Source organism: Pyrenophora tritici-repentis, chromosome 6, assembly GCF_003171515.1.
Source record: "Pyrenophora tritici-repentis strain M4 chromosome 6, whole genome shotgun sequence".
Classification (NCBI taxonomy): domain Eukaryota; kingdom Fungi; phylum Ascomycota; class Dothideomycetes; order Pleosporales; family Pleosporaceae; genus Pyrenophora; species Pyrenophora tritici-repentis.
The window spans coordinates 1,942,255-1,963,995 of record NC_089395.1 but is presented as its reverse complement, the minus strand read 5'-3'; the positions used below and the strand labels follow the sequence as shown (position 1 = coordinate 1,963,995).

At 51.5% G+C, this 21,741-nt stretch overlaps 8 protein-coding genes across 8 annotated transcripts; 3 read left to right on the top strand and 5 right to left on the bottom strand.

The window, feature by feature from the left end:
- Window positions 1-156: 156 nt before the first annotated feature.
- On the bottom strand, window positions 157-1,460 carry PtrM4_119710 (peptidase M28; the record flags this gene model as incomplete). The annotated part of the gene is made up of 2 exons (XM_001935275.2): window positions 157-1,028; window positions 1,079-1,460. 2 exons carry the CDS (start codon window positions 1,458-1,460, stop codon window positions 157-159), a joined length of 1,254 nt encoding a protein of 417 aa, XP_001935310.2.
- An 835-nt stretch (window positions 1,461-2,295) lies between these two features.
- PtrM4_119700 (V-SNARE-C domain containing protein) lies at window positions 2,296-3,277 on the top strand (the record flags this gene model as incomplete). Its single annotated transcript, XM_066108379.1, has 3 exons — window positions 2,296-2,343; window positions 2,454-2,732; window positions 2,792-3,277. 3 exons carry the CDS (start codon window positions 2,296-2,298, stop codon window positions 3,275-3,277), a joined length of 813 nt encoding a protein of 270 aa, XP_065961564.1.
- A 712-nt stretch (window positions 3,278-3,989) lies between these two features.
- On the bottom strand, window positions 3,990-4,718 carry PtrM4_119690 (uncharacterized protein; the record flags this gene model as incomplete). Its single annotated transcript, XM_001935273.1, has 1 exon — window positions 3,990-4,718. The coding sequence occupies one exon, from the start codon at window positions 4,716-4,718 to the stop codon at window positions 3,990-3,992; it is 729 nt and encodes a 242-aa protein (XP_001935308.1).
- Window positions 4,719-6,868: 2,150 nt separating this feature from the next.
- On the bottom strand, window positions 6,869-10,539 carry PtrM4_119680 (nitrite reductase; the record flags this gene model as incomplete). The annotated part of the gene is made up of 5 exons (XM_001935272.1): window positions 6,869-8,750; window positions 8,799-9,439; window positions 9,488-10,027; window positions 10,078-10,228; window positions 10,280-10,539. 5 exons carry the CDS (start codon window positions 10,537-10,539, stop codon window positions 6,869-6,871), a joined length of 3,474 nt encoding a protein of 1,157 aa, XP_001935307.1.
- Window positions 10,540-11,608: 1,069 nt separating this feature from the next.
- PtrM4_119670 (nitrate reductase) lies at window positions 11,609-14,486 on the bottom strand (the record flags this gene model as incomplete). The annotated part of the gene is made up of 5 exons (XM_066108378.1): window positions 11,609-12,504; window positions 12,558-13,417; window positions 13,464-13,699; window positions 13,750-14,008; window positions 14,062-14,486. The coding sequence occupies 5 exons, from the start codon at window positions 14,484-14,486 to the stop codon at window positions 11,609-11,611; spliced, it is 2,676 nt and encodes an 891-aa protein (XP_065961563.1).
- A 1,393-nt stretch (window positions 14,487-15,879) lies between these two features.
- On the bottom strand, window positions 15,880-18,161 carry PtrM4_119660 (SSL2, DNA or RNA helicase superfamily II; the record flags this gene model as incomplete). The annotated part of the gene is made up of 3 exons (XM_066108377.1): window positions 15,880-15,983; window positions 16,055-17,352; window positions 17,401-18,161. The coding sequence occupies 3 exons, from the start codon at window positions 18,159-18,161 to the stop codon at window positions 15,880-15,882; spliced, it is 2,163 nt and encodes a 720-aa protein (XP_065961562.1).
- A 191-nt stretch (window positions 18,162-18,352) lies between these two features.
- Window positions 18,353-20,586, top strand: PtrM4_119650 (Zn-clus domain containing protein; the record flags this gene model as incomplete). Its single annotated transcript, XM_001935269.1, has 2 exons — window positions 18,353-19,062; window positions 19,110-20,586. The coding sequence occupies 2 exons, from the start codon at window positions 18,353-18,355 to the stop codon at window positions 20,584-20,586; spliced, it is 2,187 nt and encodes a 728-aa protein (XP_001935304.1).
- A 614-nt stretch (window positions 20,587-21,200) lies between these two features.
- On the top strand, window positions 21,201-21,419 carry PtrM4_119640 (uncharacterized protein; the record flags this gene model as incomplete). The annotated part of the gene is made up of 1 exon (XM_001935268.1): window positions 21,201-21,419. One exon carries the CDS (start codon window positions 21,201-21,203, stop codon window positions 21,417-21,419), a length of 219 nt encoding a protein of 72 aa, XP_001935303.1.
- Between the last annotated feature and the right edge of the window lie 322 nt (window positions 21,420-21,741).

Sequence of the window (21,741 nt, the reverse complement as noted above, 5' to 3'; positions counted from 1 at the left end):
GCAGGCATTGTCAATGAGATAGAAGGTGGATTGCACGGGATGTTGCCAAGCTATATAAACGGGAAGCAACGACTGCTAGCAGCAGCAACAAGTTCCGAGCTACGGCTGTTTACGGACTTTTTGACTGTTGACAGACATTCCCTGCATCTGCGCACTTTACCCAGGGAATGGGTATACCGCTGGGCTCTTGTATCCATTCTTTCCAACAGCTCTAATGCCAAAGATGACATTGTCTTTACTAAGCGGAAGGACGACGTATCCCACTTTGCCCACATCGAGCATGTGAGTCCACAAACTCGCGATAGTGGAGCGCCATACGACTTCGTAACTTGCTACATCGGTGCTGTTGGATATAATCCATTTGATGCGCGACTCATTGTCCAGGATAGTTGCATCAATGGTAACATTACGTGGCATAGCAGGTGCTTGGGCAAGAGACCACAGGGTTGCGAGGTTGACCTTTCCTACGCGCGCTGTAAAATCAAAGTCGACAAACTCTATAAGATCGCCATACACAGTTCCGTTTTCAGTGCGGATGTCTTGATGTTGGTGGGCAAAGTTCTCGTTGGGCTCGGTATAGCGAATAGCTGGATATCCGGCTTGTAAGAAACCCGTATGGTCGCCGCCGCGCAGGAAACGATCGAGACGGTAGATGATAGCAACTTTCATGCCAGTGGCATTGTTGGCAGCAACCTCGGCAGAGAATCGCGCAAGTTCTCGGGCGGGGCTGTCGTTCTCGCCACCAATCTGGAGACGCTGTGCCGCTTTGGCGCTACTCTCGGCAGAAAGTGGAGGAGGGCCCTGGGCAAAGGCGCGTATAGTAAAAGGGTCCTTCTGGCCTCGGTCGCCAGTAGAAGAGCCAACAATGTCGCAGTTGAGCATTCCTTCCACATTCGTGCTAGTATTCTTTAGTGTCTGGGCAAGATACGTCGAGCCGTACAAGCCCTGCTCCTCACCAGACACGGCACCCAGGATGATGGTGGACTTGGGCTGGTGCTTGGCTAGAACGCGCGCAAGTTCCATGGCAACTGTCTGGAGTCAGTCACTGAGCTACCGTGGGTAAATGGGCGGCACATACTGGCTGTGCCGCTGGCATCGTCGTTGGCACCAGGAGCATCGGACTCGTAGTTGAGCACATCCGTGACTCTGCTGTCATAGTGCCCGGTCATAACGTAGACCCTACTGGGATCCTCACTTCCCGTGGCCTTTGCTAGGACATTGGAAATGGTGACGGGAAATGGTATCCGGCTAGCCACTCCCTGAACATAACTTTGGACCTCGACCGTCATTGTGCCGTTACTCTCAGCAGCATACTTTCGCATCTCAGAGGCAATCCAATCACGTGCTGCATTGATACCGCGGGTTGAGCTGTTGAAGGTAGACAGCGTGTGGCGTGTTCCGAATGACACCAACTTGGTGATGGTAGCTTCGATGTTCTCGGCGCTCATCTCATCGACCATGGCTCGTAGTTCGTCATCTGGAGGTTGTGGCACAAGCTCAACACCCACATTCGACGGTGGCCAGGCGGCATTCGCACAGTCGGTATAGGATTCGGCATTGGCTGCAATCGGCAATGGCAGGTCGCGACTGAAGAGAACGTCGTGTGCGCATGCGGGCAAAGCAGTACATTACTGAGCAGTGCTGATCGAAATAACATTTCTAATGATGTGAAGAAGAAACCTCATCCTTGGCATGATTTTCTGCGTAGTCCAACTCTTATAGTGTTGCGTAATCGCTGTACCCGAGCATGACAGATGAGAAATTATGACATGAACGCGCATGATCGCAGCCGACATTCAATGAGCTTCCCAGAGCAGTTAGCAAGATGGGCTCAGATGAGTTCGCTTCACGCGGCTTTACCATGTCTTTTGTCGATGCAGTTGATAGACGGCACGGCAGGTGAAGACCAGGGCTTACAATTGCCGAGATAGGCAGGTGCATTGGACATGACGACGTCAACAACAAGATTTTGCTAACCTTAGGCGACGAACAGAACAGGACTGGGACGATAAGGAAGTGCTTTGCGCAATGACGATATGAGAGCCATGATGTGAACAAGAGAGGCGGGTGCGCTGGATGTTATCCGATGATGGCATTACACTTGTTCGCACTGTCTGACTGGGCATTATTAAGGACTCAGCTCTCTTGTCAATTGATGTCTCCACCAGCAAGGTGAAGCTGGGGAAGGAAGGCGTTTGTGGGTCGTCTGGATGAGCGTCGGGGTTCTGGTGTGGCGTTAACCCCAATAGTCTTAGTGGTCTTGGCGGGTTAATTCACCGAGCGGACAAGTTCGCGATGATGCAATGTGTCAATTGCAGAAGTCTGTCTGGGCCGCCTATCTGTGTACAATTCGGTACATGTACATCCACGAAGACTAGCTACCGCTGTAGTATCTGCAATGGTTTGTTGCGCCACCCCATGCATATACAAATGCAAACTCACGTCGCAAACAGAACGCCCTCTTCAACTCAGCGTTGCGGCAATCGACGTCGATACGGAAAGACCTGGACCAGTTTGCTGACGCCGCATCGCCCTCGCCACATCTACAAGCCCAGCTCAACGCTTCCCTTACCTCGTTCGCGCGTACTATTGACGACTATGGCAAGCTCGCGAAGCAGGAGCCTGTCCAGACAAAGGCTGAAAAGGCACAAGAGAGACTGAAGAACTTCCGGGCTGAGCTTGAAGAGTACCGGACGAGCTTCAAGCGGATCAAGAGCGCGAATGAGGACATTGTATGTTCATAGCCGGCGCATCACGCACTCTTCACGTGCTTGACTAACGGCATGCATAGCAAACCACAGAAGCCCGTACAGAACTCTTGGGTCGCCGTCCACACAACACAGCCACGCCCGAAAACCCGTACGCACAACACAATCTGACCGCAGCTGCTGCACAACATTCAGCCTTCGCCCCTTCACAGCCATACAACCCCAACGCTCCCTACCGACCCAATCCCTACTCGGCCGGCGCACCGCAAGGAGGGGACTACGACCGCGAAGGGCACGTGCTGAGAGAGAACACCTTTTTCAACAAGACTTCGGAACAGCTCGATGAGTTCTTGGACAGAGGAAGGGCTGTCTTGGGCGATCTCGGCCAGCAAAGAGATATGTTAAAAGGCACCCAAAAGAGGCTGTACACTGTTGCGAACACACTCGGTATTAGTGGAGATACGATACGCATGGTGGAGAGGAGAGCGAAGCAAGACAAGTGGATTTTCTGGGCTGGTGTGGTCATCTTCTTCTTGTTCTGCTGGCTAGTTATACATTTCCTTCGCTGAGAGGCCATGCTATGACATGAGCCCAGAGACGTACCAGGTAGGGGGCATGTGGATTAGCGAGGCGTATGGCGTATTATATCATAGGGCGTTTGAAAGTCAACTTCCACATCGATTTGGACAAGGCTCTGTCTCATCTTCTTCTGCTTACACTACAGCTTTCAGATCTTGTTGTGGTATGTCAATCTAATCATATCTACTTGCAGCATCATCAAGCGTCACCAGACATGTGTGTCTCAGTCGTCTTGATGAAATGCAATGGTACGAAGTCAGATCAATCATGGAAAGCAATGAGCTAATAACTATTGTTATTCATTTATAGCAAAGAGAGTTGCATCTCGAACGTTGCAGAAGCAAGATCCCAGAATAAATCTAGAGTCTTCGATACATAAGCATCGACCAAAATAGGATATTACGATCCAGCACAACTAAACTCGCTAAGTGAGTTTCGCGTTGGCCGTGGTGAAAAGTGACATATCGTGGAGCCGCTACGCTCAAACCTGCAGCGATTATTGGGAGACCAGCATGATCCCTCTGAACAACCGAAATTACTTACATTTCATATCGTCATGACAATAATACTCTCGAGACAAATCAAGACACCAGTAGACTACATACATAGCCATTCCTCGCATATTCTCTTGTCACGACGAACGACTGGTCGCCCAAGCAGACGCGTCTCTCTTTCCTACACCAACCTTGTCCCGATCATCATTCAGAAGAATCCAGTCATCAGAAGATCGAGCTTCTCGTCCACATTATCCAACTTCATGCTCATCTCTTGCTGTTGATACTGCATGTTCTCGAGTTCATCAAGGTAATCAACCCTCGGAAACGTCACTGGCGATATAATCGGCGATGCCCACGCTGAACTCGTGAAAGTGGGTATGGTGAGTCGCATCTCCGGATGGTGGAGTCGATGACGCACTGCCGGTGCTGATCGTGCTCGATGGCGAGGCCAAGGCAGTTCCAGGTTGCGAGAGGCTCCGTTGCGTGACCATGCTGCGTACGGGTTCGGGTCACTCAACTGTTCAATCTTTGCCGCGGCCCTATACCACTCTTCCCCATGATGCGGCTGTTCGTATTGACTCACGATAGGCTCGGCTTGGGACCAAAAGGTACGTAGCGCTTTGGCCAGTAGGTCAGAATTGAACTGCAACGCCAGGTACGTCAGAATGATGAACGCGTGGCGTACAAAGCGAAGGTCTTTCGGGGCCCAGATCTGGTTATGTGCTTCGTTTTGTATTTGCGACAACAACTGTTGGACTAGGTTCATTCGCGTGGCTCCTCTCAACGAACCATGAGAAGATGCGAAAGTTTCGAACAAGAGATGGAGAGTTCGTTCGATCTGACGTCTGGTTATTCCGTAGCGACCGTTGAAATGTTCCTCGGCGTTGTCGATAACCGTTTCAACGTTCATCCAACCACCATGTGGCTGTCGCATTGTCGTGGGGAACCAAGCGTGAAAAGTGTGTGCGTTCACTCGCATCGGTCTGTAACCATCGATCTGAACTCTGATGGCTTCCATATTTCCAAAATGACGTAGGGTGGGAGTTGATACTGCCGAATTATCGAAGAGTATATCGACTGGTTGCAGTTTGCATGGAAGCTGATTTCTCACAAACCCGAGAGCGGACCCGGAAGCCAGAGCATATATACACTAACTACCGGTGAGACTATCATTACACACAGCCTCAGGTTAAAATCATGCCGTCCCTTCCGGATCCCTTCGCTACCACAAAATGTTACACGACACGAAGAATGTTTGCTTCGAAGACGCTGAGAGTACTCCAACACATACTCATCCAACCAAAATCGTCACACTCGTTAGCTTTCTGGACACGTCAGTCTATGGTCACGGCACTTGGTTGCGAAGCCAGCAGATCCAGTAGAATCTATCAACCATCTAGCTTGCACACCCAATCAGCGGTGTGAAGTGTGCTACGCTTTCGTGCGATGCTGGAGGGCCGACACTCGACGAGTCAATGTCTCTCGGAAAATTGTCAGATCATTCCCCCTGGTCATAGAGCGCGCGGTGTTGGCTCTCTGATCCTACACTGTCATCTCTCGAGTGCGAAAGCCCGTCGCATCAAGGCCACATCGCATGAGTTGATGGTCAGCGACATTCCCTTGATTCCATCGCCTCCATCAAGCCTCTCCTGCAAGCATGATGGACTCTTTGCCACGCTGTCACAACAGTACGAGGCGGTCTGCCATGCTGTGTGTACTATGTGTGTAGCTGGCAGTCAGCCTGGGCTGAGTTGTGAGTGATGTCCGCAGCAGCTCTTAGCAAACTAGTGATATCATGATCGATAGATGATTAGTATAGCACGGAGGGACCAAGTCCACGTTTTATATTCTCTGGCTAATGGGAGTCGCACCCGCCTCGCCAGATATGGGTCACTGTCGTATCCCTTGGTTTCACAAACTAGGCATTGATAAAGCCCTGCCTCCACGACTATGGCCGTAGATTAGGTGTTGATAGGATTCAATTCGGCACTACGGGGTCCCGCTTCTGGTATAGCATGTTTCCTGTGTTGGTGGGCAATGTCAATGCTAAGGCTGCCGTGCTGGCGATAGCCCTAGCTCAGACACCTACTGCGCCCGATATCTCAAAAATGCCTGCATTCTAGGCCGGCCTTCTCCACCCTGCTGCCTTACAGTGGGTTCACGGCTGTCAACTGTTCGCTGAAAACACTGCCGCTGGCTTCTTGCCGCCTGAGACGTATAGTCCACACGACGCTTTTTTACTAAGACAAGCTGTGCAAGTGCTCCCATAGCACTACACCAAGTCAGTCTCATGACCAATATGACATGCTTATCGGTGAAGGTTTTCCACTGACCTGGTCCTTCACTCCAACGCCTGACCCACCGCAGTTCTTAGTGTGGCGATGACGCCCAAGAGCGGGTACAACGGACGCGACCGATGGGAGTGGGGTATAGCAGGGAAAATCGTTGAGCAAGTTTGTATTGGAATTCCCAACACACTGGTGTGCTAGCATCGCGCAAAGTCACGACGACAAGACATTCGAATTGGCATATCCTCAGTGCAACAACCCAACCAAACAATTGATACGAATAACAGTCCGACTTTCAACCCTGTCATTAATCTCCGATGCAAAGTATCACGCGACTTTACCCAGTATGTTGATACAGATCGTTGATAACACACCAAGCCAAAGCTGACCTGCTTAGTCCACGTGCCATCACATCAATAGCAAATGACCATGTTTTACAGTTTCTAGCCCGGAGTCTAGGACGATGGCATGATCGAGTGATAGGTGCCACATATACACGGTCTAGACCTGGCTAAACAACTTTCCTCAGCAAGATTATTTGCGTTCGAATGCCGCTACTCTACACAATCCCTAACCCATGAGCACAATATCGGTCTACCGGCAGCGTGCAGGATCTTTGGCAGTTGGAAACCGGTCATTGGTAGTGGACTACATGGGTGTCTACAGTGAGCAGTGAGCAGTGAGATGTTGCGTTCTACAGACTTCGCTCTAAAAACTTCATCGAAAACAAGTCTAGAAAGAGTACACATATTTCAATATCACTACAGATGGGAATCATACAAAACATCAAAAACCCTCACCAGTCTAGCCCACCAGCCCCTCTCTCCCCACCAGCGAGTATCTGTGCCGCCCTCCCCTTCTCCCCCAACCCATCCTCAAGATGTGAAACCTGCATCCCCTTCCGCCCCTTCAACTGCATCCTCTGCAACTTCTTGTCAAGCGCCACAAAAGGATCTTCCGTCTCGCTCTTCTTAATCTTGAACTTACTCGTCCCCAGCACACTATCCAGCTCCTCCACGCTGGGTAACTTGACATACAACCACCCATCGCCCCTTTCCTCAATCGGAAACACGGCAATGTTGACGGACTCGTCGTTTGCACAATTGCCTGCGTTGTCGCCCGAGAGCTCGTAGTTGCGCTTGTGGTAAGGACACGAGACCCATAGTTTGTTGTTGGCTATGTCATCGCCGATGAGGCCGTCGGAGAGGACAAAGGCGCGCTTGTGCGGACACATTTGTTGTGTGCAGTAATATTTCCCACGTACCTTGAAGACGGCGAGTTGGGTGTCGCCGCGCTTGATGGCTTTGCTGTCTCCCGTGTCGGTGTCTTTGAACTCGTCGGCCTTGACGAGCGGCTGCCAGGAGAGTTCTGTCCACTTTGTGCCTCTGAAATCTTCTGTGATGCTGTCTTTGGGCCAGTACGATGGGCGTTGTTGGCCTCGCTCTTCGGTCGGCTCGATGGTGTCGACGATGGTTTCTGATGTGTTTGCAAACTGAGAGAACCAAGAACGCTTCTTGGGGTCCTTGAGGACTTCAGTCCATTCGCAGAAGAAGGTGCCGACGAGGTCTTCCATCTGCTTCTCTAGATCGGCACATATACCGAGTTTGTCTTCCAGGATGACTTCTTGGAGGTACTTGATGCCGCCGGGGAGATTCTCCATCCACCGCGCCGTCCTCTGGAGCTTATCGGCCGTGCGAATGTAAAAGGAGAGATAACGGTCTAGAATGGGTACTACGTCATCCGGCGGTACGTCTTTGGCCAGAAGTTCAGAGTGTCGTGGTTTCGCGCCGCCATTGCCGCCGACAAAGATGTTAAACCCTTTCTCGGTAGCGATGAGACCAAAGTCCTTGTTTTGCGCTTCGGCGCACTCCCGTACGCAACCTGAGACTCCTCCCTTGATCTTATGCGGTCCTCGGATGGACTTATAGCGCTCTTCTAGGCGTACCGCCATGCCTACACTGTCGCCGATACCAAATCGACACCACGTAGTACCCACACATGACTTGACTGTCCTCAGTGACTTGGCATATGCGTGACCTGACTCCATACCACCGTCAATGAGCTCTTGCCAGATATCTGGGAGATCTTGCTTCCGCGCGCCAAACATGTCGATGCGCTGACCGCCGGTGATCTTGGTGTACAGATTGTACTTCTTCGCCACCGTGCCGATAACAATGAGCTTCTCGGGGGTGATCTCTCCACCAGAAACGCGGGGAACGACGGAGAACGTGCCATTACGCTGGATATTTGCCAAGAATCTGTCGTTGGTATCTTGAAGACCTCGGTTGTTGAGCTCTAGTAGGTGCTTGTTGTATAGCGAGGAGACAATGTTTCCGATGGTAGGTTTGCAGGCCTCGCATCCCAAGGAGTTGGGGTCCTTTCCAGCTTCTTTCATGACGGATGCAAAGTTCTTGAGACCCTTAATGTAGATAATGTTGAAGAGATCCGCACGCGAGTATTCAAAGTGCGGACATAGGTGGTTCTTGACCTCGTTACCCATGGAAGCCATGGTCTTGTTGAAAATCGTCTGAACTAGAGGCATGCAGCCACCGCATCCCGTCCCGGCTTTGGTGCATGACTTGACGTCGCCGATGCTCTTGCATGTTCCGTCCTTGGTCGCGTTGACTACGTCTCCTTTGGTGACGTTGTGACAAGAGCAGATCTGAGTGTCATCGGTACTGAACATCGTTAGTTTACTCACATGTTATTTTGCTTTGATGACTTACAGATCTGAACCATCATCGTCACCCTTTTTTGCACCAACGATAAGTTCGCTTGGTGCCATCTCGAGTGGTTTCTGGTTCTTCACCATCGGTACAAGCTTGATGTAGTCTTTCGTGTCACCGATCATCATGCCGCCGAGCAGGTACTTTCCATCCATGGTAAAGAGGTACTTCTTGTACACTTGCTGAAACGGATCCTTGTATGTGAGCGCCTTGACTGGCGGTGGTGCGGGTCCGTCCGTCAGGTTCTTCACGCGGTCTCTGGTACTCGTTCCATTTGCTTCCTTCTTCTCAGCCCTCTGCCTACCAGGCATATTCTTTGGTCCATCGCGGTCCGCGAAGAAGTCGCCGAAACTAGCGACCTCGACTCCAAGCAACTTGAGCTTTGTGCTGAGATCTGGGGCCTTGAACTTCCTGGGCGCATGTGCTTTCGCTTGGGTGAGATTGAAGGCGAGGACGTCTGCCATTTCCACACCAGGTGCAATAAGGCCAAAAGTTTGGTTCTCCCAGCTTGCACACTCGCCGATTGCGTAGATACCAGGTTGTGAGGTCGCCAAATCCCCTCCAACAACAATACCACCCCCTCGGTCCGCGCACTTGATGCCAGCTTTCCGTGCCAGCTCGTCCCGTGATTTGATGCCGATCTTCACATGTTAGTCCTCACAGCCAAACCTACGCTGGAAATCACTTACAGCGAAACAAATACAAGAACACTCCATCTCATCGCCATCCTCAAACACCACACCCTTGACAAAGTTATCCTCGGTGGTCACAATCTTGCCCACTCTTTTGCTGAGCATGACATCCAAGCCCAAAGCCCGGACTTGCTCAACAACCATACCACCCGCATCACCATCCAACTGTCTCGACAGCACCCACCGGTTCCTCTCAATAAGCTTCACCTTGGCAAAATCCTCAAGATCCATCATCGCATGTGCGGCTTCCAGACCAAGTAAACCGCCTCCTACAACAGTGCCAGTCGTGCCTTTCCGCGTTGACGAGAATTCAATCAGTCGTTGTAGATCTTCGATGGTGCGATATACAAAGACACCTTTCGCGTCATGGCCGGGTGTGTGTCGGGGAAGTAGCGCATCGGATCCCGTTGCTAGAACCAGGATGTCGTAGGATACTGTTTGTCCAGACGAAGTCTTTACATTCTTGTTGACCGAGTCGATCTCCGTAACGAGCGTGTTGAGGTGGTAGTTCAACGAGCCTTCTGGCATGGATGCATACTAACCCAAAATTAGTCGTAAGCGCGTTACAGAAACTCAATACTGCTTACCCATTCTTGAGGATTTAGATATAGATTCTCAACCTTTCGGTGTTGGAAGAAACTCGTCAGGCCAACACGGTTATATGCAAGGTGAGGTTCTTCGCCGATGACTACAATGTCGTACTCTCTCCGCTTAACATCGTATTTGAGGAGTTTCTCGCTTCACTGTGTTAGAATATTTTCTCTCGCATTCAATCGCCTCGATACTTACATGAACGCAATGCCAACCATACCAAGTCCTACAACCACGATCCTCTTTCTGGGGTGCTGATCATGTATCTCCCCCTTCCTCTCTAGATCAGCCACCTTCTCAGGCAGCTTATTAGCTTCTGCGTCGTTCCATTGCGCATTTGATATATTCCCGTCTTTTGATCCCCATGTTGCTGTGATGTGTCGTTCGCCAGGTGGTGAGTGTGATTCGCCAGATGAAGGCTCGATGCCCTCTGTGACAATCGGCTCTGTCTCTGCCATGTTGCGTATATCTGGCGAGATCTCTACGGCCTTGGGATATCGATAGCAGGATGAATTGATACGCGTAGCAAGCAACCAGTCTTACACTCAATCAAGAGGGCACGATAAACTACGCCTCCGCTATAATCGGAAGATCAAAAGAGAAGTGAAGAAGCAGAAAGCACACGACAAGGCTCAATAGGTTCCAAGGCGAAAGATACACAGAAAACAACCTAACTCCGTGGCATGTACAACCAACCCCGACAATCACCCACAACGCCACGCCTAAATCGCACATCAGCCTCTACCGTACAACCCACAATCCTTGCCCGCCCGCGGCGGTTCATCAAAGATACCCCAATCTCCCAATCGCATCCACAAAACCCCCAAAGAAACAGATACCCCGCGGACGCGACGGAAATGCATCACACACACTCCCTCCGCGTCGCGAACCGCCCAAAATGACTTAGCTACCTTGCACAACGCTCACACGTCAGCGGCGCGCGGGGCCTGGATATAACCTGTATCGAATCACACGCATGACATTTCTCATATCGTACAATCACAATCACTTTTTGCGGCTGTGGGTTTGAATGTGCGTTCTCCGTGGAGATTAGAAAGATGTGGCTCATGGGTTCGCATGTCTTCCTTATCGTGAACTAATCTTCTTGGCAACAGGGGTTGGTCTCGCTTCGTTATCAGGAGCAGGTGGGCAACGGAGATGCAGAGTGACATTGTTAGGTCTCCGGGAGCATGTCATTGTATCGAAGATGTGCTAAGGGCGGGAGGGGGTGGTGTGAGATCGAGATGCGACGCTTGGTGATTTGGGAAATTTGGGGTCGCGTACGAACTTCGCGGTTTTTTGGGGTTGTCGGCACACACTGGCGTCTAACGTTGGAGAAGTAAGGCGTAGAAAACATGTCTCGGTGTCTTTGACTTTGACTGCTGCAATCGTTTGGTATCGTTCAATTCAATAACGTTGCTTCTGAGTGGCTCATCCCACTTCGTGTACTCATGCTACGAGCAAGATACAACAAGAGAAAAATATATATACAAAAAAGTCCGAAACGAAGAAGACTAACCCAATGATTTAGAAAAACATCAACTCTTCGTCCTTCCACCCCAACTCACCCAATGCCTTGTGTGCCGCCTTCTCCAATGCCTCTGGTCCACAAATAAGCACCAAACTCTCCCCTTCATCCCTAACACAATGCTCCTGCAACAACGGCTTCGCAATGCGTCCCCTCAGGCCTTCCCACTCCTCCGGCCCTTTGGTCAACGTATATAACATCTTACACCTGTCCTCGTTTTCGCTTGCAAAAGTATCCAGATCTTCCTTGCACAAGATATCTTCCACAAGCCGATTCCCATTCAGCACTGTGCAGCGTGTCTCATCGGTCTTATCCTGCATGACAGCACGTAGAACCTGGAAAATGGGCGTTATGCCGCTCCCACCACAGATCATGTAGAACTGCTTTACCTTGCGCTCTTTGCCGTTGACGCTGCAGACACCATGGCCGTGGTATTCGAACTTGCCGATGGGTCCTTTGAAGTCGACGCTGTGTCCGATGGGGATGGAGTCGAGTGCTTTTGTCATTTTGCCTCCTGCTCGGTCGGGGGTGTCGGCGTAGACTTTGATGAGGACGTCGCAGTAGCCTTTTCGCGTGGTCTGGCTGATGGGCGTGTAGGAGCGGATGATGGCTTCGCGGGTTACGGGGTCGCGGAGCCGGATCATGAGGTGTTGACCGGTGGGAAGGCCGAGCGCTTGGTCCGGGTGGTCAAGCTTGAAGCGGAAGACACGCGTGTCCCAGGATACATGCTTTTTGGAGTGAAGAACAGTCTTGTTCCATACGCGGGGGTCTAGGAAGATGGAACGGGTTGAGTTTGATTCGGCGATAGGTTCGCCTTCGGATAGAGCCTTGCGGGACTCTTCAGAGAGGGTACCGATGTGGTACTCTGGCATCATCGCTTTGGCTGTTTCGCTATCTAAAAAAGGTTAGCTGAGATGTGTGCATTTCGGTTGATATGAAAAGACTCACGAATCGCCATGAACTCATCGGTAGCATCCTGGCCTGCTGCGCTCACAATACTCTGGGCGCCGCCTGGGTGACCCTCGAGGAAAGCAGTACCGTCGTAGACCTCACCGTTGACTACAAACCATGGGTTCTCAGCGTTGTCATGTTTCCGAAGGTCATCAATGTCGATGACACTGTCAACACCATCTTTTGTCATCTTGATTTCCTGCACTTGTTCGACGGCAGCATGCTCAGACTCTTGCGCATCAATCTTCTCTCCCCAATATGCGTTGGTGAGATTACCTCCGGCCTTCTTCACTCGCTCCATCCAGCCGCCAGGCATCAGCGCAGGTTGTGTGGGGTGTTCGAAGCGAAGTGTATCTCCCTCTTTGTTGATAACAATCCTGAACCATGGGTTGTTCATCATGCCGAGTACACTCCAGTACACGTCTCTTGGTTGAATGCACATGGCCTCATCCATGACTCTTACCATGATGTCATCTGCTTCTTTCAGTTCTGCGGTCGCAATTTCGAGGTTCCAAAAACACCAGCAGAAGCTTGTTTCGCGCCAGTCCATGTCCAGTCTTGCGCCGTACAACTCTCGGTCTTCAAAGGCCCGGTACCTATCCTCTGCATAGTCGATCTTTGCTAATCGCCATGTTTTGCCCTTGTCGAGTGACAACTCACAGCGTGTGACACGTCGGCCGCCTCCACTGTAGGCATAGCCACGGACGTTGTAGTAGTCTGGACTTGCACCAAGGGCAAGCTTTTCGTCGTGCGCCGGATATGCAATGGCCGAGTTAGGAGAAAGATCGTAGATGGCATATCGATCGTCCATCCACCATTTGGAATTCTTTGCTGCCTCATCGGGGTCGACCGTTGTACTATTCGTTGTTAATTCCATTTCTAGCGGTTGACTGGACGGCTTACGGTAAAACTCTGTTGTCGTAAATGTGGTACCAGTTGTCGCTTGGCTCAGCAGTAACAATGAGCTTCTTCAGCCATTTCACGCTACGACCACCTATTTGGCCGGGTATAACAGCTCGTAACGGTTTGCCGTGATCAGGCCTTAGCATCTCGCCATTCATCTTGTGCGCCAACATGATACCCCTGTTTGGATCCATGACCCAGTTCAACTTTACCGAGGTACCGTAATACCCATTAGGCTACGTACATAATTAGAGGTGGATGATTGGCGATAGGTTGCAGGACTCACAAGCTTGTCGGCACCCTCCATGCATACGTACTTCGCTCTTCGCAATGGCTTCGCCCGCTCGATGATGTCCTTCATGACAACACCAGTGAACAGTGCTGTCGAAACACCAGCTGGACCCCATGAGAAGCCCTTGCTTTTTCTCACAATGTTTTGTTCTTTCCGTCTGTTTCCCGCACAAACCAAAGTCACTGGGTATGTGACGTTCTCGTACTCCTCGAGCAGTTGTCGTAATGTGATTTTGAGAGGATTTGCTACAAGACTACAGGACAATTAGCGTCACGGTGTTTTTGCTGATGAGAGATAAGGACATACCCCTCCACCGAAAACTCCCAGTCCAAACACTCAGCATCCTGAACCTCAGGCACTGGACCATGATTCCGGACGTAAAACAATTCCGGACTAGTCAAGAAACCCTCGTTAAAAAGTTCGGTCAATGGTGCTTCTGAGTTGAAAGGATGAACACCAGTCAGTCTGATCAGTCGCGAATCTCGTGGGACATGCGCATCCGGGGTGGATTTGTCTACATCCAGAACTTGTGGTGGGTTGTTGGCCGGTGGCGGAAGTGAAAAATCAGGCTCTGTCGATGTTGACGTAGTAGATTTAGCGTCATCCCCATCCACGGTTTCTGGCGGTGATGGCGGTAGTTGTATCGATTTGGAAGCGGCGTAAAGCTGTGGCTGGTGTTCAGTGGCTGGTGGTATGGGAACTCCAGCTGGATTCTGCGTAGCTACACTCATGGCAAAAGGCTGGGGTGCTATCCAAAGCTGTGATAGAAGATGACTTGCGAATGCTGCAGCCAAAACGAATCTCTGGGATTAAGGAGACTTGATTACGCCCGGTAGTGCTCCAAGAAGGTTACGCTTGTCATCTTGCTAGTAACCACCGACATAAGCAGTCCGCTTCAGTAGCTGGATGCCGCGGAAACTCAACTTCGATCTGTGGGGAAGTTCTCGAACACTGGATTCCGTCATAGTGCCAGCTGCTATCGAATAGCTGGGTATGATCACGACGAATTACTATATGCTGCCATATGCGACCTTATCTTTGGTGTTGAATGGGGAATAGCGCCCGCCATGGCTGACAAGGGTATTAGCCGGGTTCATTCGCGGACATCGGGAACCATATGATCTGGCAGCGAGCATTTTTGTGCTGCGGGTAGTAATGTTCCTGGCGGACCGTGTGAGCTGCATTTGGTGTGGGGGCTCGAGGCTGAATCGCGGGTATAACGTGTGCTCAGCGGAGATACACTACTAGAGCGCACCGTCGCCGACTAGAGGTGCTTTATTTGTAAAATTCAGCTCTCCGAGCCATGTCAGTGGTGGACTTGAAGAATCCCGGAAATCACAAATTATTGTGGTAAACCTTTTGCACTTCCGTATGAGCGAGTGTTTTGTCATGCTGATGCCTCGGCTGAGACATTCGTGTAGCTTGCGGTTCAAACAGCGCACCAGAGCTGGGTGGTTGGAATATGCTTCTAGACGCCCAGTGCCACGGAGAAGTAGCACAAGGTCTCACATCAACATCGAACGGTATCTCTTCGCGACAGGATTTGAAGCTCAATTGGAGGTGTTTGACGGAGAAGGCCACTGATAGCATGTCGGCCGGTCGTGCTTCTCCGCGGACCCTAGAACGCGACTGCCGAGAAAAAGACCGCCGCGACGTTGCTGACCTGAGAAGTCGCATTGGCCCGATTCCGTCGCCAGACCACTGCAAGGCACAGTCTGATTGACTTTTACGACTCGTTACGGGATACTTGCCTTCTTGCCATGACTCGCAACTCACCTGTTCAAATTGAATGCACCGACTGCCAACTATTTTGTCACAAATATATTCATCACCCAGAGCATGACCATGGCAAGATTTTCGCGGCACAGAAACTGTGCTGTTTTGAAGAGTCGGGAGAGCTATGAAAGCTTGAGCGATCGAGAAGTTGAGTTTCTGCGAAGGCTTGAAGAGTTGAGAGGTTTGGGAGAAGTTCATACTTTCCAGCAGAAGTTCCGTCCAAAGCTAGGTTCGTCACACAACCGCACGTCGGGGCACCAACGTCTGTTCCCATTGTAAGGAATAGTGTATCGTGCCGCTTACATCTACTGAATCATCTGTTTCCACTTTGAGGTGCACTTTGCAACCCTATGGGATAGGGTCGCATGCTTCCTGACAGTAGAAGGTAGCTTGCGTGAACTGGTTCACTCGTATCAAAGGAACTTGCATGTCGGGTTCATTCTTCAGGATACCTCTAGTCATTGTGTTAGCAAGGACAAAAGTGGAAGCTTCCGACGATATGAGAGTTCTGGATGGAACGTACCAGCGAGTGGTCCTACTTTAGTTTGGCCAGTGAGTCGCTCGCGCAAGGTCTGAGCGCGCTGCTTCACGCGGTCATTGCTTCTCTGCTTGGCGGTCGCCTTTTCGTAACGTCCTTTGACTCCATGCTTGATGCGTGTAATCATATCACCCGCCTTTCCCTTGGTGACATCCCCTGGCTTCAACTGATCCTCGGCCGGCCGACTCTTATTAAGGAAGTCGATTTGAGCTTGCGAAGCCGGACTTCTTCTCCAGGATTGATTTCTTGCTATCCACATGTGCTGAAACACTTCGCCAGCAAAGGTGTCAGCAGCGTGGATAACGTGTTCCAGTGAGTCTCCTTCTGCAATAGTACGGGCTCTACCATACGGACTCTTGGTTTTGTCCATGGCCGGCAGCTTCCAGTAATACTTTGCTACGAACTGGTCTTCTTTGTCTTCAGATGGTTCAATCTTGATGTAGTTACCGCCGTTGCTTGACAGAATGAGCTTGCCTGCCCCAACGCTAACCCACGCGTTTGGGCTGAGGGATCTGAAGTATTGGTCGCTTGTTCCATCGGCAATGAGGTCATGAATAGAGTCATAGTCGGTAAATTCAATCGTGCCGGGAAGTTTCTTGGTCGGGGCTTCTTTGACAAGCTTTGCGACTTCACCTTCACGTTGTCTCTCTGACTCTCTCCTTTCGCCCTGCTCCTTTAAACTTTTCGCATCCATATTTTCGACAAACTCATCGGGATCCAGGCCAAACAAAGTCGGTGTTGATACGACACCAGTGCTCAACGTGGATACCATATCGATTACATGACAATCCCGTTTGGTCTCATGCAAACGCATACCTCTGCCGATCATCTGGACAAGGAGATTTCGGGACTTGGTAGGTCGAGCCAGAAGAACGCAATCAATGTTCGGAATATCGGTGCCTTCGGTAAAGACACCGCAGTTGAGCAGTACGGGAAACTCGCCGTTCCTGAAAGACTCGATCCTTGCACTACGAATCTTGGCTGGCGTGTCACCTGTGACATACTGTGCATCGAACCCGTGTTTTCGGAATCTAGCAGTGAGGTTGGTGACATGGCTCAGGTCAACGCAGAAGACTAGGGTTGAGCGACGGTCCTTTGCTTTTGCCAGCCATGCTTTGACAACAAGTTGGTTAGTCTCGTCAGTATTGATGACTTTGGAGAGGGAACTGGTTTGGAAGTCTCCGTTGGCGGCTGTGCCCACTTTGGTTAGATCGGCCTTCATCTCTACAGTGGTAAAGGTGACGTCGGAAAGCCAGCCTTCATCGATCATGTCAAGATAGTCACTGGCTACATTAGCTTAATTCCCCATGTTACGCATTGGCTATTCCCACCGATGATACACAATGTGATCAATGACTGCGCCCAGCTTCCGTCCATCGAAGCGCGAGAGTGTGGCAGATACGCCGACCAGGGCAGGGACCTTGGCGTCGGTCCAGTCGGCGGAATATCTCAGCCCAAAGTGCTTGAGGACATCGAGATAAGATGGGCTGACAATGTGATGGGCTTCATCGACAAGGATTAGCTTGTACCGGGAGGGGTCAAACTTCTGCAAGCGTTCACCAGACACGATGCTTTGTACAGAAGCAACTGTGATGTCGGCAGCACCAGAGGCATGATTGTTGCCCATCTCAATATCCACGCGCTTATCTACATAGGTACGGGAGCAGTGACGGGCGGCCTGTTCGACGAGTTCCCGGCGGTGGGCGAGAATGAGTGTCTGCGAAGCATCGCCGACAGCAGGGACTCGGTCGATGAGATGGGTGAAGATGACCGTCTTGCCCGCCCCCGTGGCCAGAGAAACACCCAATCGCTTATGACCAGTCTCTAAGAAGGATACAACTGCCTGAATACATTCTTCTTGGTATTCACGCAGGACCAACTTGGGTTGAATCGTAGGTGGCGATGGCGGCGAAGAAGACGGAGATGGAGTCCTCCTCGCCTTGCGGGCTGGAACTACAGACGCGCATCTGAATCCGGCAGAGACGGGTGTGAAAGTCACCCGTCTGAAAAGCTTCAGCGCATGGTGAGGACGACGGAACATGGAAGACGCGTAGGGAAGAAATTGCGAGGGTGTCGCGAAGTCACGATTCATGACGCATGCCAACCGTGGTGCGCCCAGCGTAGGGCAGTCGCGCCCCACCAAAAACTTGCCCGGTCACCTTCACCAGCGCAGTTTTGCCCTTCACCGCGCAACATGGCTGTCGTCTTTGTACAAACATGCACGACAGCCAAACCTCCGGTTCGTGAGGATATCGTCCCCGTGCAAGATTGCCCACGCCTACCATGAGCTCGTCGTCTGATGATTCCGACTCTGATTCATCACGGGACTCGAGCCAGGAGAGCTCGAGGCAAGCTTCGCAACCAGCATCGCGCCGCCAGTCGCAAGTACCCAGTGCACCGCACATTAAGTTAGGCGTCAGAAGGGGCGAGGGCAACCCGGAAGAACCCTTCAACGATGCATACCGCCTGTTGTTCAACGCCGAAGTGGCCTGCGCAGCTGCACGCTTCGATACTGATAGCGAAAGTCAGTTGCAGTACAACATCAAGTACGTGGGCGCATCGCGATGGTCGATTAGAGAGCAGAATGTCTTCTACGCTGCTCTTGGCCGATTAGGAAGGGACCATGTGGCTGGCATAGCAGGAGCGGTTGGCACAAAGAGCATACCAGAGACACGGGAGTTCCTGCTGTTGTTACAAGATGCCACAGTGCCCGAGGATGAGCCCCCGCTGACGCTTCGCGACATACCCGCCGCCTTTGACGTGGGCAGAAAGTGCAATGAGCAGCTTGACCTCGCTGCTGACACGCTTGCCTGGTACGACGAGACATGCGAAGCCAACCAGGAAATAGACAAATATGGCGATTATTGGCTTATTACCCCCCAAATCGCTGAAGACATTGAAATCGCCATCGATAGCGCCCGAACGCGAGCGTCAACATCACCACCGGCGAGTGAGCCCGAATTCTCACGCAAAGGTGGAGGAGCAGTCGGAGGGTACGTGAAAGCCGTGACTGATTCGACCACGCGCTAATTCACCTCAGATCGTGTGCCACGTGCAGGAAACTCAAGAAAAAGTGCGACAGAGAACAACCATGCGCCAGTTGCAAGCGAAGAAACGACGAATGCGTGTACCCACAGCCTCCCGAGAAGCCCCAGGAGAAAGCGACCACGACCCCGATACTCGAAGCTGTACCAGAAGCCACTCTGTTACAGCCCCGGACCATGCTCAAGCTCTCAAAGACGCTCTTCATGAACCGCTCACCCACCATACCCTCGCCTTGGGCACACTGGTCCGAATATACGTCCGATTTGGCTCAAGAGCCTGCAATGTACCGCAGCGCATTGAACAGCTTCCACACCCTCGTCGTCTCTGTTACCAAACGCCTAGTCCAGACGGCCATCTTCCAAGCCAACTCGCGTCTTCGGTCGCGTCGCCAGCGAGTTGACAAGATCAATACGCCCTTGCTAAAGAAGAGGGATGTGTTGGCTGCTATCGATGTATTGGGCATGAAAAGAAACGGCCACGAGAGATGGAGAGGGGTAGCTAGGCGCTGTGGGCTTCGTGTCGATTGCGGCAAATGGTCTCATTACAAACCCCACGGAACTTCACGAGAGGTGCCCTGGGATGAAGTGGAAAGAATCTTGGCCCCGACTGACCCGTTGACCGACTCATCAGGAATAACAGATACCGACTCTGATGAATTGTCCAAGCCAAGAGCTACGCGAACGGCGACTCGACTCCGCATAGAAAAGCTTGCCCTATCAGACCCTAGTCTCAAACCCTCCGTCGTTGAACCTCCACCTCCTACTCCTGCCAAACCCAAGAAGGTGCCCAGGCCTCAAACAATGAGCTTGCAGCAGTTTGACCGAAACGCAAGCCATCAGGAAGAGCGTGCCCTTTGTGCCATGCTCGACTTTGAGCCAATTTCGCATGACGAAGAGAGTGACGTGGATAGTGATGGCAGCATAGAGGAAGATGAAGAAGAGGTTGAAACGCATCTCGACAGCGACGACTGGCGGTCATCGACAGAGTACCGTGCAGAATGGGACGAGTTTGACACCCCAGTCAGCCCGGCACAGTTCCTTGCAAATCAGAAGCCTGCCGCTCTACCACCCCTTCTGCAATCCGATGTTACAGACAGCGGCAACAACACCACTGATGCGCCAACACGAGCAAAGAGTAAGCCAAACAAGCGGAAGTCAAAGCAAACTATCGAGTTGAAAACCCTTGATGGCGCTACAGAACATTTGGGATCCAGGATCGAAAGCAGTGGGACAGAATCCGAAGTACCTACACAGTCTATCGAGACGAGGAACATGCAGCCACGTGATTTGCATGCGCAGAGTAGCCAGGTTCAAGACGATCTTCCAGACACACCGCGGGCCTCATCTGAAGAGAGTTTCAGTGATATGGACATGGATGTGCCCGCACCGTCTATCGAGACGAGCGGGCCGAGAGCGCCCTTTGTGGATTCAGATGATGAGGGAGAGATGGATTGGAGTGCATACATCGAATGATGTGTCTAGTTTCTTTCAATATATATATACCAGATCAGATTTATATCATATCAAATTCATCACGCGTTATCACACTACGGTCTTCTTGATTCATACATGCAACATCCTTACGTCACAAGTTCTCGCGTGCTCGAGAGCATTATTTGAGCTATTTTCCCTTGTTTCTAGATCACAATAGCTGGACCCTTCTTCGCACGCCATCTAAACCCCTGACTAATTCGCAACGCAAGCAAACATTCTTGTTTATCAATTAGCTCATAAATCCAACCAGTGAGCTCTTGCGTAATTAGATATTCACACTTCAAGTGGTGCGCCACTCCCACTCCCACCTATGATAACTCGCGGTGAAGCCCGTAAAACGTGCTCAGGCTCACTGCGCTCCCACAACGCCATCACATGACAGAGCGGCGCATTGGCCACAATCTTTCACTCCTCAGTTCCCACAGACCTTATAAGGCACTCCCAGGGACTATTTCTTCCCACTCCCCCCTCCTTACCGCACCCAACCGCCAACCATCACCACTAAATCCTCGCCACCTCGCTGCTCACAGATACCACCACTACGACCATTGTGACAGTCACCCAATCTAACCTCATCATCAGAACACTTCACGATGCGCGTCCCCACTCTCGTCGCCGCTGTCGTCGTCGTCCTGGCTACCTTCGCCACAGCCCACGACGGCAAACCAGTCGATGACAAGACGCCATCGTGCGGTGCCCCGTTCTGCGCCCGCCGCTTCCTGTCTGACCGCACAAAATCCAACATCATGGCGCTCAAGGAGGCGGCGCGCGAGGCGCAGACGGAGGTGGTCGAAGGCGCCAAGGCTGAGTAGAATCTTCCCGCTCACACGTTTTTCGGTATGTTGGTTTGGCTGAGTGCGCTTTCGATGATTTTGGACTAACGGAAGCAAGGCTTTCACCACGGCGGCCGAGAAGGTAGAGGTTTTCAAGACGTGAGGAGTTCATGGCTGGATCGAGAGGATGAGCTTTGGCTTTCCCATGTTGATGTTGGAGTTGGGGATACACATGGTTCCAAGATTACGGATGGGGGTTACAATGTAAATCGGCAATGTAAACGGGCTTGTCTGTATGGATGGGCCTTTTTGGTTGTCAGGTCAGGACGGGAGATATGCTTCATGCGTATACGATGTTCCG